The following is a 17580-nucleotide window of genomic DNA, read 5'->3' on the forward strand; positions in this document are numbered from 1 at the left end:
GTAGATGAATTAGGTGTCATACTTTCATATTATCTTTGTGTTTATAAAAAAACATTGAAATTTCTAAAAGAAATAAAATAAATAATGAGAACCATCTAAAAGGGTCTTTCATGGGATATATTAAGGTAATGTGACCTGACCCAAATTCATCAATCAGCCTCAACAATTTGAACTTGAACTAAAGTTTTAGCTCAATAATGCAATTTAAGTTCGGCTTCTTCGTCTTTCTAATAACATTGTTCATCTTATTAGTGATATTGATCACTCTACTAAAACCATTGTTTATTTCATCAACACAATATAACTATCAGCACTAAAATTAGATATGATATATTTGAATCAAGTTCGAACTGACCTTGGGTTTGACATGAATCCACCCCTACATATTAAATTACATTTACATGATACTAAACCAAATTACAAATTAAGCTTGTTGTTTTCCTGTATTAGATGGAATAATCTCATATTCTTTTCAGACAAGTAATAATATGCTACCATAGAAAAAGTTTTGGATCCTGAAACTCTCCTTTCTATTTGGCAGAGTTGGCAAAACGTGTAACATAAATCGAACTCAAATCTAAAGATTAACAGATTCCAGATCACATACATATATGAATACAGATGTTGGTACATTTCTTCAGAGATTTAATACTAATTCAGTCCTCAACTGTTAAATTGAGCTTCTGGGACAGAAACAATATGCTATGGCTGCATTGCTTCATAAATGTTAATTGAATTTTTACAACCGTAGCTTCAATCTTATTAACATCACAATTGTCAAATGAATAACCAATAAAAATTTTAAAACCCGAAGATAAGTAAAGAGAAAGTGATAGACAATACCTGTAAGGTTCTTTATACTAAGAATTGGTATTGATGTTTGAAGAAGAGCCAGTTTATGATGGCATAGATGTTGAAAGTTGAACATCTGGACTTTCCTCTTTAGCAACTTTATACCTCAAATTTGACTCGTCATCAATTGTGTAGAGGTCCTGGGCTGGTGTTGGATGCTGGGTTTGACTGCGGTTCAGTGCATGGAAGTCTCTTATGGCTATGAACCTCAAATCTTGACTGTAACTACCCACTTCAGGTATGGAATCTGGGATAGCAGTTTTCCCTTCCAGCATGACATAGTTGGCCTTAACGATGGTGAAGCATTTGTACACAATAGAGATATTCTTATCATCCTTTCAGCTTCCTCTTTGTTGTATTCTGATCCCAGCTTTGGAACAACTAGCTCCATTATCTTCTTTTCTTGCTGCAACTTACAAGCCTGCAAAAAACACACCATTAAGGACTAATATCACATCCATCATCAATATGTATAGAATGTTAGTTTCTTACCCAATCAAGAAGGCAAGCGCAATCCTCAGCAGGACCATATCTCTTGTTGTTTCTCCCACTAACAATTTCTAATGCAACAATTCCAAAGCTGTAAACTTTTGCTTTGCAAGTATGATAACCCAAAGTGCATATTCTGGTGCCTTGTATCCTCTACATATATGTTCAAAATATCCAGTGTTTTATACTGAAACAAAGAAAAAATTAACTTTTAGCTTGACGAAAGAGGTGTGATTAGCCTACATTTTTCCAGCAACTCATGTGCTTATGCACCCGAAGTCCAATATTTTGGGGTTTAGATCCTTATCAAGCAAAACATTGGTTGCTTTGATGTCTCTATGAGCAATTTTGAACCTTGATTCTTCATGAATAAAAGCGAAGCGTTTAGCTATCCCAATACAAATCTTATCTCTGGTTAGTCAGTCTAGTTTCAATTGATAATTTTCATGACCTTAAAACAAACAATTAATTTCAAGATATATTACTGAAACAAGAAAGAACCTTGACATCAATAAATAGATGCAGTAGATTAAACTTACCAAACAAAGCATGCGCAAGGCTGTTATTTTCCATGTATTCATAAGCTAGCAATAGTTGATCCCCTTCAATACAACATCCATGAAGGTTTACAAGATTCTGGTGTTGCAGACACCAAATCATGGCTATCTCATTCAAGAATTTTCGGTTTCCCTGCTTTGATTTTGAAGAGAGCTACTTACAACAACTATATTACCATTAGATAACTAACTCTAAACAGGAAAAGTGTAAATATTTTAACCAAATCATTGGAGAAAGTTATTCTATTAAGAATGATATATAATTGTGGGCCCAACGATCAAATTGTATACCTGGTAAACAGTTTGAAAACCACCTTCTCCAATCTTGTTCACAGGATCAAAATTGTTAGTGGCAGCTTTAATTTGCTTCAAGGTAAAAGAAATTGTTTTCAGATCTGATCCTTCTAAAACATCTGCTCGAAGAACCAAAAAGAAATAGCCATATTGAGGTACCGAACTCATAGTTGCAAGCCACCATAAGATATTTGTAGATAAATCATCACCCAAATGAGATAGTCTTTCCAAGTTCAAACTTTAGAGAAAAAATTTTGAACATGGTTGCAACAAATATCCTACAAGATTAAAGAAGACCAAACCATTTTATTTGCGACTCCTCATTCTGGAATTTTTATCTCCAAGCAAGGATACCCAGTGCCAAGATTATGAGACATGATCCTACAACAACACCCACAATGATTTCTGCAATCTTCTTCTACGCAGGTTTGTAGTCTGCCCAAGCAAACCCACTAAGCAATTATTATTATAATCAGAAACATACATATAGATTTGGCATGAAATTGTACTTTCTAAATTGATTACTAAAATATGTCATTCTCTTGTGATAAAAATTGGATGAAACAGGGGAAATGTCAACTCTTTGATTCCAGTAACATGTATTTGAGCTAATTAAGACAAAATATATAATTTCAGTAATGTATGCTCTAAGTTGCATATTCTGAAATTTGTTACGAGTCTAGTTCTTTAATATGTTTCTGACATCTTTAGCCTCTGCCAGCAAATGGGTATTATAAGATTTTCAAGGCGTTTTCAACAATTTCTGATGCATATCTATGATGAACTAAGGTAGATAACATTATATTGTATTTTTCATACAACAGTAGCATTGAATGGCGTTGTTTGAACAAGATTTTAATATGTGAAATTATAAGAGGAGAAATCACTCACCGGAATCCACCACAGAAATTGCTGATACGAGGGGGCTGTAGACTCCCCTTTCAGGAAGAGCATTAATCCCTTTGACGGCAAATTAAAATAGATCTCTAAAATGTTATCCGTGATGGTAGCATCATATTTTCTTGTAACTGGCTTTAGAATCCCTGAAGCTTTAGCTTCTATATCAAAATCCTTCTTGACTTGTTTGTCCTGCAACATGGCAATCCAGTAAAACCTTTATAGTATGTCCCTTCCTGTGAGGAGCAAACTTCAGCTGAACCTATGATCCATGGCACCTTGGAACTTAGCCCGAGTTTGGAAACCATATAGCATAATTGGGAAAATACTTAAGGTTAAGAATATATTACTCTACAAGACAATGAAAAAAAAAAAAAATTGATTTCTTGACAGACATGTTTTCAAGGGATTGGTTTCTTGACAGATTAATTAAAAAGCACAGAAGGGACAATCTAATATCGGCCCCTGCCTCACATGGCAAATGTGCAAAGTAAGAGTTTCATATTCAGGAATCTGACTCCTCTGAATCTCAAAGATCTTAGAAGACAGACAAATGGAGATGAAGATTGGATGATAAAATGAATGATACAAGCAAACTTCTTGATTGATTGGTTGCTAAGGCTCACCTAAGCAAAAAGGCCAAAAAGGGGAACTTACAAGTTGTTTGCCGCTGAATAACTTCGAAACAAGTTCAGATTTCAATTCCTTAGTAACAGAACAAATTATCTTAGCTCTGGGATCCATCATATGTGATTGTGACACAGAGAAGTAAATAGAGTGGATTATTGAATCACTGATACATAGAACTTTCATTTTCGAGTAATTTAAACATGCATTTCTTAGTTTTGAAACTTTTATTTTTCATAAAGCCTTGACTAATACATAAAAATTACAAGGAAATAAAATGCATGCCTAGAAAACTAGATGCATGCAATGAACCAGAATAACAAAATAACACAAACTATTTTTCTTCTATCGCAGAAGACATTCTACTTAGTATTAATAAACGATCCTTTGTGGCTCAAAACATATGAGAAACTACGTCCATGGTGGGCCTGAATTCAGGATTGGAACCCAAGCAATCAATTGCTAATTTTATGACTGCAATTAGTTGATCGCAAATAGCGGGCGAAGGAGGTGGAAGACGTGGATCCAAAACATTGTTCAACAACATGTTCTCCAAAGTGAGAGGAGAGGACAAAGAAGGAATGATATCACCTGGATGATTTCCCTTAATCACTTCTAATGCTAACACTCCAAAACTATATACATCGCATTTTTCAGTTACCTTCATAGTGTAAGCCAATTCTGCAAAGTCAGAGATAAATCATAAGAACATATATTGCAACATTTCTTTGTGTGTATAATTAATGAATCAGACAACTACAGCAAATGAATTATATATACCTGGTGCAATGTATCCGTATGTGCCTGCTATTTGTGTCCAATTGGATGAGTCTGGCTTGAGAAATTTGGCAATTCCAAAGTCTGAAACATGAGCTTCATATTCTGAATCCAACAACACATTTTTGCTTGATATGTCTCGATGGACTATTGGTGGGGAGCAACCATGGTGCAAGTAGGACAAGGCTTCAGCCACACCTTTCAAGATATTTACTCTCTTACCCCAATCCAATTCTCTTGTTGTAGCTTCATTACTCAAGAATGTGGCCAAGCTATCTCTTTCAAGATACTCATAAACTAAAAAAGAGTGTTGAGAATGTACACAAAAACCAAAACATTTCACAATATTTCGATGTCGTGTTTTTGTTAATGCACTTATTTCATTCAAAAAATCTTTTTGGTCATTTATATCATCAGGATGAAACGAGTGAAATTTCTTTATTGCCAAAATAGGCCCTGATAGAAGTTGTGCTCTATAAACACTTCCAGATCCACCACTCCCGATGCAATACTTGGCATCAAAATTCTCTGTTACACTTGTAATTTCTTCAAACATTGTTTTTCCATCAAAATTTAATACTGAAAGAAATTTATAATTGTTCACACTTCTATGTTCTTTCTGTAACTCTTGTTTCTTTCTCCGAAAACAAAAGAACATTATTGTCACAACAATTAGAAGAGCAAGTGCTCCTAAAGCAACAAAGGAAATTACCAACCTCTTTCCTAAGACGTGTTTTTGCGAAGTGCGAGAGCTGCAAGGTGTGAATCCACTAACATTGCCACACAATTCTTTATTCCCTTGCAAAGCTTCAATTGGAGCATCTCGAAATGCTTTGTTGTTGGGAATTGGACCTTGTAACTCGTTATAAGATATGTCAATACGCGATAATCCATGCATATCTTCAAAGCAACTTGGGATGAAACCAGAAAGGTTATTATAGGAAAGATTTAGATATTCCAAACTCTCCATGTTACAAATCTGAGATGGTATATTTCCTTTGAGTAAATTATGACTCAAATCTAGTTCTGAGAGTTGAATCAAATTACCTAATTGAAATGGAATTTCAAGACTAAACTGATTGTTTCTCAAATTTAAGTAATGCAATCTCGACAAGCTCCCTAATTCTCTTAGGATTGACTTGCATAATCTATTTGTGGACAAGTCAAGGTACTCAAGTTCTGTGAGTAATCCAACTTCACGAGGTATACCTCCAGAGAGATGATTCCCCGTTATAACAAGCTTGTTAAGAGAAGTCAGCTTTCCAAGTTCCATTGGAATTTCTCCAATTAAATGATTTGAAGAAAGGTCAAGAGTATGTAATTCGATCGAATTTTGAATATGCAGCACAATGCTCCCAGTAATATTATTTCCAGAGATATTGAAAGTACCTAACCTAGAGCAATTTCCCCAAGTAGACGAGATTTCACCATAAAATTTGTTGTGACTAAGATCTATGAAAGATAGATTTGGATAGACACCAAAATCTTCAGAAATATTTCCAATAAATTGGTTTCCTTGGAGACGGACTCTAATTAAGCTAGTACAATCTCTTAAATCTTTGGGGATACGACCAGACAAATTGTTCTCACCAACGCTAAAGTGGGTAAGTGATCCACTTCGACATATAGTTCGGGGGAGAGAACCAGCGAACTGATTATTAGCCAACTCCAATTTAATCAAGTTCAAGAGTTTTCCGACTTTATAAGGAATGATTCCAGAAAAGTTGTTATCACTAAGATACAAATATTTGATGTTGCTTAGATTTCCAATGAAACAAGGAATGGAGCCGCTCAATCGATTTAAACCTAACCCCAGATCCGAAATGGACTTTAAGTTGCCCATCTCCTCAGGAATGGAACCAGAAAGGTTGTTGGTATGGAGATATAAAACCTCTAAATTGCTCAAATTTCCAATGGAACGAGGAATAGAGCCACTCAGGTGATTTATGCACAATTTTAGTTCAAAAATAGACTTCAAGTGGCCTATCTCCTCAATAATAGCGCCAAAAAGGTTGTTGGTGTGGAGGTGTAAAACTTTTATATTGCTTAAATTTCCAATGGAATGAGGAATATAGCCACTTAGTTGATTTACACTAAAAATCAAATTCAAAATAGACTTTAAGTTGCCTATTTCATTAGGAATGGCGCCAAAAAGGTTGTTGGTGTGGAGATATAAATCTTCTAAATTGCTCAAATTTCCAATGGAATGAGGAATAGAGCCACTCAACTGATTTTCGCTCAACATCAGATCCAAAATAGACTTCAAGTTGCCTATCTCCTCAGGAATGGAGCCAGAAAGGTTGTTGGTGTGGAAGTATAAAACTTCTAAATTGCTCAAATTTCCAATAGAATGAGGAATAGAGCCACTCAGGTGATTTATGCCTAACTCCAAATCCAAAATAGACTTCAAGTTGCCTATTTCTTCAGGAATTTTGCCAGAAAGGTTATTGGTGTCGAGGTATAAAGCTTTTAAGTTGCTCATATTTCCAATAGAATTAGGAATAAAGCCACTCAATTGATTATCCCCCAAAGCTAAATTTGTTAGGGAGTTCAAGTTTCCTATCTCATTAGGAATAGAACCAGATAACTTATTTGAATAAAGGTGAAGGACCTCTAGATTTTTTAGGTGGCTGATTTGAGGAGGGATGACACCAAAGAGTTCATTCACACTTAGATCAATGAATGCAAGATTGGGAAATAATGAGAATGATAGTTCATGAAGTGTGCCTTTCAGACTTGTGTTGGTCAAGTTAATACCTGTGATGCTTCCAGCACGATTGCAAGAGATTCCAAACCAAGTGCATGAACTTATCTTGGTTTTGAGGTGGTTTGAAGTGTTTGCGGAATTTGCAGAAGAAAGGGTCCATGATGACAGAAGGGAGTGACTGTGGTTTTGAAGGCTGGCTTTCCATTTGAGAAGAGCTAGTGCTTCCTGAGTAGAATTAGAAGCAATATCTGTTGAAGAATGAGACATTGCAACAAACAAGAGAAGGAAAACAAGTGAAAAAACACTCTTCAAGATTGACAACCCCATTGTTTCTGAATTATGTAATGCATATCATAATTTGGAAACACTGATAAATATATAAGCAACTTACAAACCGTGTGGATGCTTGAAAAGTTTCTCCTCTAATTTCCTGCTCACGCAATAAAATTTTCAAAAAGCTCATGGCGTGTATGCTAATGTTTCTTGTCCTCTATTGACTCAAAAAGTGTCCCTGTCCTCATTCAGTTATTGATATGCTTCGATGTATTACATCTCATTCAATTATTGTCTATGTCGGTAAGTACACGCATAAATGTGTAACACATTGATGGTTGAAAAATCTCCAATTTCAGATTTAGGTTAAATATTAAGTTACAAAAATTTAAATATAAATCAAGAAAAAAATATACCCAAAATAGAGAACATTACCATGAAGAATAACTGCCGCATTATTTATTTCCAATTATGTCGATCTGGTGTAAGTGTAACAGTAATATTCTTTATTCGATGTATATATATAAAGCATGAAATTTTCATTTTTTTTTAAACACAAAAATGCAATCAATATTCAATAAAAACAAGTATTTTTTTTTTTCCTTTCATATTAATATATTTTTAGTTAGCGGCTTGGTGGATTTTTCATTCTGTCTAAGTCAGTAGATAGAAAAGAACAGGCAACAGCATTTGATATGAGCTGTACTATTGAATCATGGAAAATTGGTAACCATTAATTGCGGAACTTGGACTTTGTCGGTGTCCTATTTCACATGTGCTGGTCTATTTGATACTTCTAGGTCATGGAAACGTGTGGCACGTTTTGATTCGACACAAGTTCGAATTTTGAGTTAAGTTCAAGGTAAAAAAGTCGATTCGCTATTAAATTTGAGCCCAATTTGAATTAGAAAGAATTTGGCTCAGTCTATCTTAGGAGTCAAGAGATGGTTCAATTCGAATTGGCTCACAACTCTATTTGGATTATGTCAAAACGATGTAATTTCCCTCATTATTGAATAAAACAACATCATTTTATTATTGAAATACAAACTCAAACAACAAATTCAATGTATAGATTTGAATCATAAACTCAAGAAAAACTTAAGCAAAATTCAAACCATGAACTCACATCTTATTGGTTTCCCACTCGGTCTACGTCAAAATTATAAATTATTATCGAAAATATATTAAACTTACAAGTGTGGAGATTGAAACTTATATTACACAAAACTAATTAGTTTATGTTAAAATCTAATTCACAAATTTATATACCACTCATTTTATTTAATTTTATTAAATATGAGATCAATTTCTTTTTTATTTGAATCTCCAACAATTGTCATTTTTAAGTTTTTGAAAAGTTATAATTTCACAAATTATCTATTTTTCCTGTAATCTTAAATTTTAAATGATTATTAAAATATTTTTTCTATTTATTTTTTAATATTAATTATAATTTAAAAATAAAAATTATTTTTTTCATTATTTCTATTTTTATATTCTTTTTTCTTCTTTTTACTGCTATCAATTTGCTACCTCCCATCTCCCCCTTATAATCATTCCACCTTCCTATTATCAAATATCACCACGACAACATTAGTTGTCATTGCCATTATGCTACCAACACCCAAGTTTGTGCAACATTTCCCCTTGACATTACACAAATTCCCCTTCCCATCTCCATACCATCACACCACCTCCTCCTCCACCTACTTTTAGAGGTGTCAAATGGGTTGGCCTATCGAGCCCGACCCATGGGTCTTGGGCCTAGACACAAGGCTTGTAGGTCAACTCAATCTGTCACTGTTTTCATAATTATTTACAAAATTAAATAAATAAATAATTCATTAATTAATAATTATAATATAAAAAATTATTTTTTATTAAAATTAATTGGTTGGCTTGTTATTGCAAGGTTTGACTCTATATATATAGGGTTGAGCCATGGGTCTTATAATTTATATGGGTTGATGCAACTTGTAAGATCCGCTACTGTGCAAGTCTTAAGTCTAACCCGACTTATGAGTCTAGTGAACCTGGCCAGACCCAACCCATTGCCACCTCCACTTACTTCCCTAATTTGTTCAACATTTCCTACATCCAACTATGTTACAATCACTCCTCAACAAAAATCCAAAATCACTTTTAACAAAACCTAATCCAAAATCACTTGATCCTCCATTTTGCATCTAGATAAGGATGACATTGATACAAGATGACTAAAGGTTGTGGCATGGCAGTGGAGGATGAGATATGAGATTTCGTGTGATGGTGGTGGAAAGGAAAAAGTGGGTTGTAATGTGCGATGGGGCGTATTAAACCTAAACAACAAGTTCAATTGTTAGTAAAGGTAAGAGATGATGGTGGTGGTGTCATTGATGGTAGAGGTGGTGGTGGTGTCATTGATGGTAGAGGTGGTGGTTATGATGTTGATGATAGTAGAGATAGTGATGGTGCTATCGATGGCGACAATAAGTGATAGTGTTTTTGTGATGATTCTGTGAAATAAATTGTTAATAAACAATTTTGTTGCAATTTTGTTATTTTATTATAATAGTATTTTCATTTTTTCTTTGTTTTTTTCTTAAAATGTAGCTAAATTTACTAATAGGTATTAATAGAGTACCAAATTAATCTCTTGATTTAGTTATAATTCTATTTTTAATTATTAATTTTTAGGACAAAAATATTTTTATTTTTAATTAATATACCAAATAATACTAATAACATTTTAAAATAATTATACTTAATAAAATTTAAATAAAATGATATTTTAATAAGATTTTATTATATTTAATAAAAATAATAATTATTTACGGTCATCAATTTTTATAATACTTTATGTTCGATAACCTTGTAAGTAATGTTTTATTTTTGGTAATAAAACATTATTCTTCCCAAATATATTAGATAATTAATTTAATAAAACCAAAGACATATGTCACATGACAAAAACTATACTCTTCCAATAGTAAAAATAAAAATATCTCAATTGAAATTATAAAAAAATCTTTCATGATTGTTAAAGAGGTAAACTAGGAAATTTCGTGCACAAGGATTTTGAATAAATTCTTTTGACTTACCTTTTTCTTTTTTTCTTTTTCAAAGTGGGGAGACTGAATAAAGTTTTAGATTTTAAAGACTAAACGATACTCTCACCCTTATTTATCTTCACATGGTAGATCTTCACTGTAATTTCTTTTTTTGTTTTTTCTTATTTTATATTTTATAAACTCATTTACATATTCCAAGGAACTTCCACATTACAGTAACTTTACTTTTCAAATTAGAGTAAAGTTATGTTAAAATCAGGCTACTACTATAAGCAACTTAAATAATGAATACAATTTTATACATAAATAATAATAAGTTATTATATAATTGAGTATTGTTTTATTTTTAATTTAAAATTATTTAATTATATAGTTATATATCATTATTTATATATAAAGTTATACTTCTAATTTAAATTAAAGAGAGTTCAAATCAATCCAGCACACAAACTTGGTGCATAACACAACCTAGTTTGGAAATAATTATTTCAAATAATTATTAACAATTATAGAAACTCAATTATCACTCTCACTGTGTTACAAGAATTATTGCTGCAGGAAAAAAATGCAATCAAGAGAAAACTTCATTCATTCCACAATGACCCCTTCACTTTCTTCTAGTTGAATGGCTATGACCAATCTAGGACAACCATTATGGGATCCTCCTCCGGCAATACACATATAAAAATATATATGTATATTTTGACATAACATTTTTTCAGAATAACTCATACCACAAGAAAGTGCAAAAGGAATACAATATAATATATTCACCAAAACTACATTTCCATTCTCTTTTTATATACTTAGGGTGTGTTTGGTTTTGATTATTTTTTATTATTAAAAATAAATTATTTATAAATTATTACTATATTTAATTATTTTAAAATATTATTTTACTTAAATATTTAATTATTTTAAAATATTCTTCATATTACTTGATATATTAATTGAAAATAAGAATATTTTATTTTTAAAAATTAATAAATAAGGATAAAATGATAATAAAATCAAGATTGTCTTGATAATCTTTTAATACCTAAGTAGACTATAATAATCAAAATATCTCTATGTTACCCCTAGTCAATAAATTTGTGTATTGTATGTGTTTGTCGTATTTTATCGTTTTAAACATATTTAATCATATTTTTAAACCCTAAATCATATAAAACATGTATTTTATATACTTATTATATTAAACTAGTATTATAAGTTGTCATATTTTTTTAATTTTTTTGGATAAAAATAAAATAATATTATTTTATCATACAAAATAACGTTATTTTATATAAAATATATAAAAATCATTTCTAATCATAAGAAATTGTGTTTTTTTCTCTTTCAAAAGCGAAATCCCTTATGAGAGAGAAAAACTCTATAGCTTAATGTGAACATGATGAATTTATCATAACTTTGTAGGGAATAATTGATTAAAGTGGAGTCCCACCACGTAAACAAAGTAATATTTAGTAAAGTAAGAAAAGAGGATTGTATCGTAGAATTGACCACTGACTTCATTTGTTGTGAGGGAAAACGAAAATAAAGTGCCCCAACATAATTTTATATACAAATAATAATACGTGACTTTATAATTAAGTATTATTTTATCTCTAATTTAAAATTACTTGATTACATAAAAATACATCATCATGTATATATAAAATTATATACATTATTTATACATATAACACTTCTCTATTTAAAATTAATATACATGAATAAGTTAATATAATAATAGATAGTTGATGGAATAAAACCAAAGACATCAGCCCCAAAGAAACCATTCTCTTTAAATGGTAAAAATTAAAAAATTTCGATTGAAAATATGGAAAAATCTTTCATGATTGCTAAGGAAATAAAATAGGAAATTTCATGTAGAAATGTTTTTTTCCTCTTTTTTAAAGTAAGGAGACATAATAAAGTTTTAGATTTTTGAGACTAAATTATACTCTCATTCATCTTCATCTTCTCATGGTGGATTTCCATTATTATCATTCTTCCTTGCTTTTTTTGATTTCATGCCTCAGAAACTTAGCTACATCTTCCAAAAAGCTACCGTATGACATTGACTTTATAGTTCAAATTAATATCTGATTAAATCATTTTCTTAACCTTGCTTTTTCTTACTTTCATTCTTACTTTACTAAACTACAATTCTATAAATTGTTTGTTAAATTATTTTTAGAACAATAATTTTTAAAATTTACAATTATTTGTTTTTGTCTATTATCTGTGAAACTGCATTACTAAGATTAATCTTATTCAATTTTTATCTGAACTCCTAATTTATAAGAAAATCAATTAGAAAAATTTTAAATTAAAAATGCGTGATCTCCATACCTATTTGCGCATGGGTTCTAGCTAATGAGTGAATTGTGAATGCCTGTAAGTTATCAGTCAAAACTTAAAAAAGACATAGACAAGACATTTTTCAGGCACTGGAGAAAGACTTACATTTGGTTTAATTATTCCATGGAGAAAGATGAATGGTTACTTTTGAATGAGGAAATTTTATTCTTGGAATTAAAATATAGATTATTTGGGGGTAAGATATTAGTTAATTTAGAATATGTTATGATTTTGAAATAAGAATGGAATGACATTATGTATGATGTGTTAAGCATGTTCAAATTTAATACATGATGAAGACTTTAACGTAAAAAATATATATTAGAAACAAATAAAAAAATAAAAAGTTTTACTTGAAACCTTGAACTCAACCTTTAAATATCAAACACGTGTGTTAATAATAAAATACAACATTAAAAACACATTTTAATTTTAAAAATATGAAATTTTTACTATTCACTCATCGAAAATTAACTTAGATTAAGGAATGACTTACCACCGAGTATATTTTTTGGTCAATCTTGAATATGACTAATTGTTGTAAATTAATATAATTTTTTTAAAATTATACATATTTATTATATACAAGTTTATATAAAAAAACTTGAACATCTATTTTTATTTTCTAATAATTTTTTAACAATGGCCCAATTAAATTTTTACAATTTCCCAAAGAAAAATTGAATAATATAATAAATTTAAGTGAGTCCACTAATTTAAATAAATAAATAAATAATAGAAAAAATGAAGAACCCAAAGTTAGCATTTAAATTTGGATTCCTCCATATGGAAAGGACCAAAAAGCCAACATGTACCAACCACTTCCTTCATAAAATATGAGCAATAATCAAATACAAACATTAAACAAGAATTTATGGCTTATAACTTTACTGTATGAAAACTCCACTAAATTCAATTGATTTAACTTTAATTGCTTGGCAGTGGAAAAGAGGGCTGTAATGTAGAAGACCTCGGACCTCATTAATTAATTATTTTATAATTCTGGAAAATGAAGATTAAACTAGGCAAAGTAACTTTAGCTTTATTAAGTGCTCTTGCAAAAGCTAAACTTTATTATTAATTAATTAATAATTCATGCTTTAATAATACTTAGGTTGGAAATAATCTTTTGCCCTAATTTAAAATATATTTTCCACAAACTTCTTGTTATATCATTTTCAAAACATTAATTTTTAAATTTACAATTCTTTGTTTTTCTGTATTATTTATGAAACTGTACCATTTTATTAGATAAAATTCAAACTCCTAATTTATGAGAAAATTGATTAGAAAAATTTAAATTCTGAAGGGGTATTTCCCTTTTGTGTGTAGACTTTTACTTGTTTCAAATATTATTATTTTTGTACCATTTTAGTCTCATTTTTTTTCATTAGCAAAGTGGACAACATGAAATGCTACAACACAAAAATATCGTAAACCAAATGACTCTAACTAATGCAACTTCAATTTATTGTGTAGTTTGATTTTGAGTTGAATTCAAATTAAAATTTCAATTTGATAATTTAATTTGAGTTTAGTTAAAAACTCTATTCAATAATATTTTTTATATATTATTCATCAATTATTGATATTATGTATTTCATTGATGACATTATTTGTTATACTAATAATCTCTAACAACATTTTTAATGAACTCAAACAAACTCAATCTCAAACTAACCATTGTAAATTCAAACTAAACTTGTGTCAATCTATATTCAAACTTAATTCAATTCAAATATACTCTTAATTGTTTTTGTAGTATATCAGCACTTCTATCACTGCTACTTCTGCAAAGATTGAATTCTCTAAGTATCTCATTTGAAAATATGAAAAAAAATTGGAAGTAAAATAGGAAATTTCATGTTGAAGGTTATGAATGAACTCTTGAAATTTTTTTTTTAAAACATTTTGGAGACTAAATTTTACTCTCATCCATCTTCATTGTCACCATTGCAATATTTTTTCTCTGTTTTTTCTTAGTTTTACTATTTCATACCTCATTAACTCAATTGCACTAATAAAATTTGGTTCAATCCAATTTGGAAGTTAGGTGGCCTAGGTTGATGGTTTGTTCCAATTTAAATATGGTTTCTAATCCGATTTTAATAATTTTAACCAATTATTATAACAAATTAGTTTGTTTATTATCATATAAAATAATTTTGCCAATAAATCATACATTCAATAATAACAAATATAATACGCAATTTCAAACTATAAATTCGAATTGAATTTAAACAATTTTATCTGTCAAATCAAATTTAAAGTATTTTTTATTTTGGTAGGATAAACACATTGAATTTCTTTTCATTCCACTCCTAATTTACGTGAAAATCGTCGAGAAACATTTAACTGCAACTCGAAGTTTGGGTATGTGGTTTTCCAGCATAAAAATGAGTTGTTGTGGCGCAAGTTTTTAGTTAAAATAGATTTTGACAAAAACTTGCAACGGGAAAAAGACTTTGAGATAATTTTTTTTCATCCTCCCGATTTGAAATTATTACATTTAGTCTAATTAGTTCAAATATTATAACTTTGTACCTTCTTTTTCAAAAACTTCTAATTTGAATTTTTCGTTGATTGTTGAATGTTTGGATAAATATGCACCATCTTGTTTTTTTAATCATTTTAAGTCGATTCCAATCAATTGTTAGTACATCACAAAAAGGCCAAAAATTCTGATCATAACTTAGAGCTTCATATTGCTTTTACAATTGAGTTTAGACCAAGCCAATTCAACTCAAGTTTAGTGTTTAATTTGATTCGAATTGAATTCAAACTAAAGTTTCAGTTTGATACTTCAAGTTGAGTTTAGTTCAAATCTTCATTCGATAATAGTTTTCATCATATTGATAATACTATTTGTCTATTATTGAAACTATTTATTCTGTTTGTGACATTAATTATTCCACTTTGAATCTTTAGTGACATTTTTTATCAATTTAAACAGTACAATTTTAAATTGATCATTATACATTTAAGTTGATTTGAATATAACCTTAATTGTTTTTTAGAAGTACCTCAAACAACTTGCCCGCTACCTTATCCACTATAAGAAACAATAACAACGTTATGTGATATGTACCAATAAAAAGTCTTTTAAGATTTCTGAAATGACAAAAATATATCTTTATATGGAGGTGTCAATAGGTCGAATCGATTCAAAAAATACACAAGATCCACAACATGACCTTATGTATATAGGGTCGGACCTTTAATGGGTTGGCCCTCGTTAATTCAAAAAAATAAAATTTTATATTATAATTATTATTTTATTTATTAATATTTTTAATAATATTGCATACAGTATTGGGCCATCCCGTATACCTAAAGGTTAGGCCCACGACACGATCCAACCAACCTACAAACCTGACACAATACGGTATAATAACAAGTCGTGCTTACTCATGCCATACTAAAATATTATACTTCAAACAACTCATGTGATGGCTCTATCTCTATATATTAATAATCTTATATTTATCCATATAAATTTTTGTTTATCTATCATTAGAATTTTTTATTTATTTATCGGATATGGTAGGATTGTAGTTACTTTTTTAAAGTTAAAATTCTTGGATTTCACTCCTTTCAAATTATTATTTATTTTAAAATTAAAATATATAATAATTTAATAATAAATTAACAATTAAATAATTAATTTGATTATCTGTACGATTTTAAAAGAAATGGTTGATTTTTCCACAAAGGGGTGAAAAGTGGTTTTAAAATGCAGCGTGAAAATCACGCCGGACAAAGAAGCGTGGAGTCAACAAGTGTTAGTTAAAGTGACAGATGAACAAAATCAACCACCCAAATCAAAAAATAAATATGAACAAAATTTTCTTATAATTTAGATTATTAATTATTTTAATTAAAAATAAAAAGAAGACACGAGAATGGGTAGTTGAAGAGTGGCTCCAAAAAAAAAAAAACGGAAAAAGTCTAGTCTGACAGAACCGTATGTTACGTATTCATAGAGTGTTTCATACGTCAACTTTATCCAATTTTTGCTTTTGTTAAAAAAAGAGGTATCATAAAGCCTCCTTCGTTACAACTCCCAAGGAAGGAGGTTTGGTGATTCAACGAAGCGCGTCATTGTCGTGTTACTCTATCTCTTTTCCAGATTCAATTACATCTTTGCATACGTCACTGTTCTTTAATTTAATAGTAATAATTATTAATAATCAAGATTAAAGTAAGTTAAAAAGTTGTATTGTCGGTCAAGATTAGGCAGATGAAAGTGATTAATTGGAGAGCGTGTTTGACAGGGTGGAATCGTGGAATTTTTTATTTATTAAGCTAACAAATGATTTGCAGGTTATGATGATTGTATTATTTTTAGGGAATGCCACTTGCAATTATTATTTAACTATTTTTAAATTTAATTTCTTTTAATTTATGCATGAGATGGGCACGTGATTTATGGTTGAGTTTGTTGTTTAGTTTTTTTTTTTTTTTTTTAGTCAGTCAATGATAAGGTCGTTGGGGTAAAGATTATCAGAATTTGTAGATGATATTTACGTGAAATATTCTTAAAAGTCTATTTTAGTAATTTTTCAAAATAGAAAATCAACCTAAGAGGAATGGTTGGTTACTTTTGAATGGGGAAATTTTATTTAATGGAATTAAAATATAGATTATTTGGGGATAAGATATTAGTTAATTTAGAATATGTTATGATTTTAAAGTAAGAATGGAA

General features: G+C 30.0%; 1 protein-coding gene and 1 pseudogene across 3 annotated transcripts; both read right to left on the minus strand.

Moving 5' to 3' along the window:
• Positions 1–578: 578 nt before the first annotated feature.
• Positions 579–3833, minus strand: LOC123208466 (annotated as a pseudogene).
• Positions 1881–7677, minus strand: LOC123202028 (probable leucine-rich repeat receptor-like protein kinase At1g35710). 3 transcript variants are annotated; one of them, XM_044617753.1, is made up of 5 exons: positions 4497–7677; positions 3084–4397; positions 2495–2627; positions 2190–2311; positions 1881–2052 (listed from the first exon to the last, which is right to left on the minus strand). In XM_044617753.1, exons 1-2 carry the CDS (start codon positions 7525–7527, stop codon positions 4111–4113), a joined length of 3318 nt encoding a protein of 1105 aa, XP_044473688.1. In that variant the 5' UTR covers positions 7528–7677; the 3' UTR covers positions 1881–2052; positions 2190–2311; positions 2495–2627; positions 3084–4110. The 3 variants fall into 3 exon arrangements, with proteins under 3 accessions (XP_044473688.1, XP_044473697.1, XP_044473680.1); XM_044617762.1 differs by having other exon boundaries at positions 1881–2031; positions 2190–2627; XM_044617745.1 differs by having other exon boundaries at positions 2190–2627.
• Positions 7678–17580: the final 9903 nt, after the last annotated feature.

The sequence above is a fragment of the Mangifera indica genome, chromosome 2 (assembly GCF_011075055.1).
Source record: "Mangifera indica cultivar Alphonso chromosome 2, CATAS_Mindica_2.1, whole genome shotgun sequence".
NCBI classification, from domain to species: Eukaryota; Viridiplantae; Streptophyta; class Magnoliopsida; order Sapindales; family Anacardiaceae; genus Mangifera; species Mangifera indica.

Excerpts from the sequence above, each read along its gene's own strand:
- LOC123202028 (XM_044617753.1), bottom strand. The coding sequence starts at position 7,527 with ATGGGGTTGTCAATCTTGAAGAGTGTTTTTTCACTTGTTTTCCTTCTC. Across the intron at positions 4,398-4,496 it reads ATACGGATACATTGCACCAG|AATTGGCTTACACTATGAAG; the intron begins GTATATATAATT and ends CTGACTTTGCAG.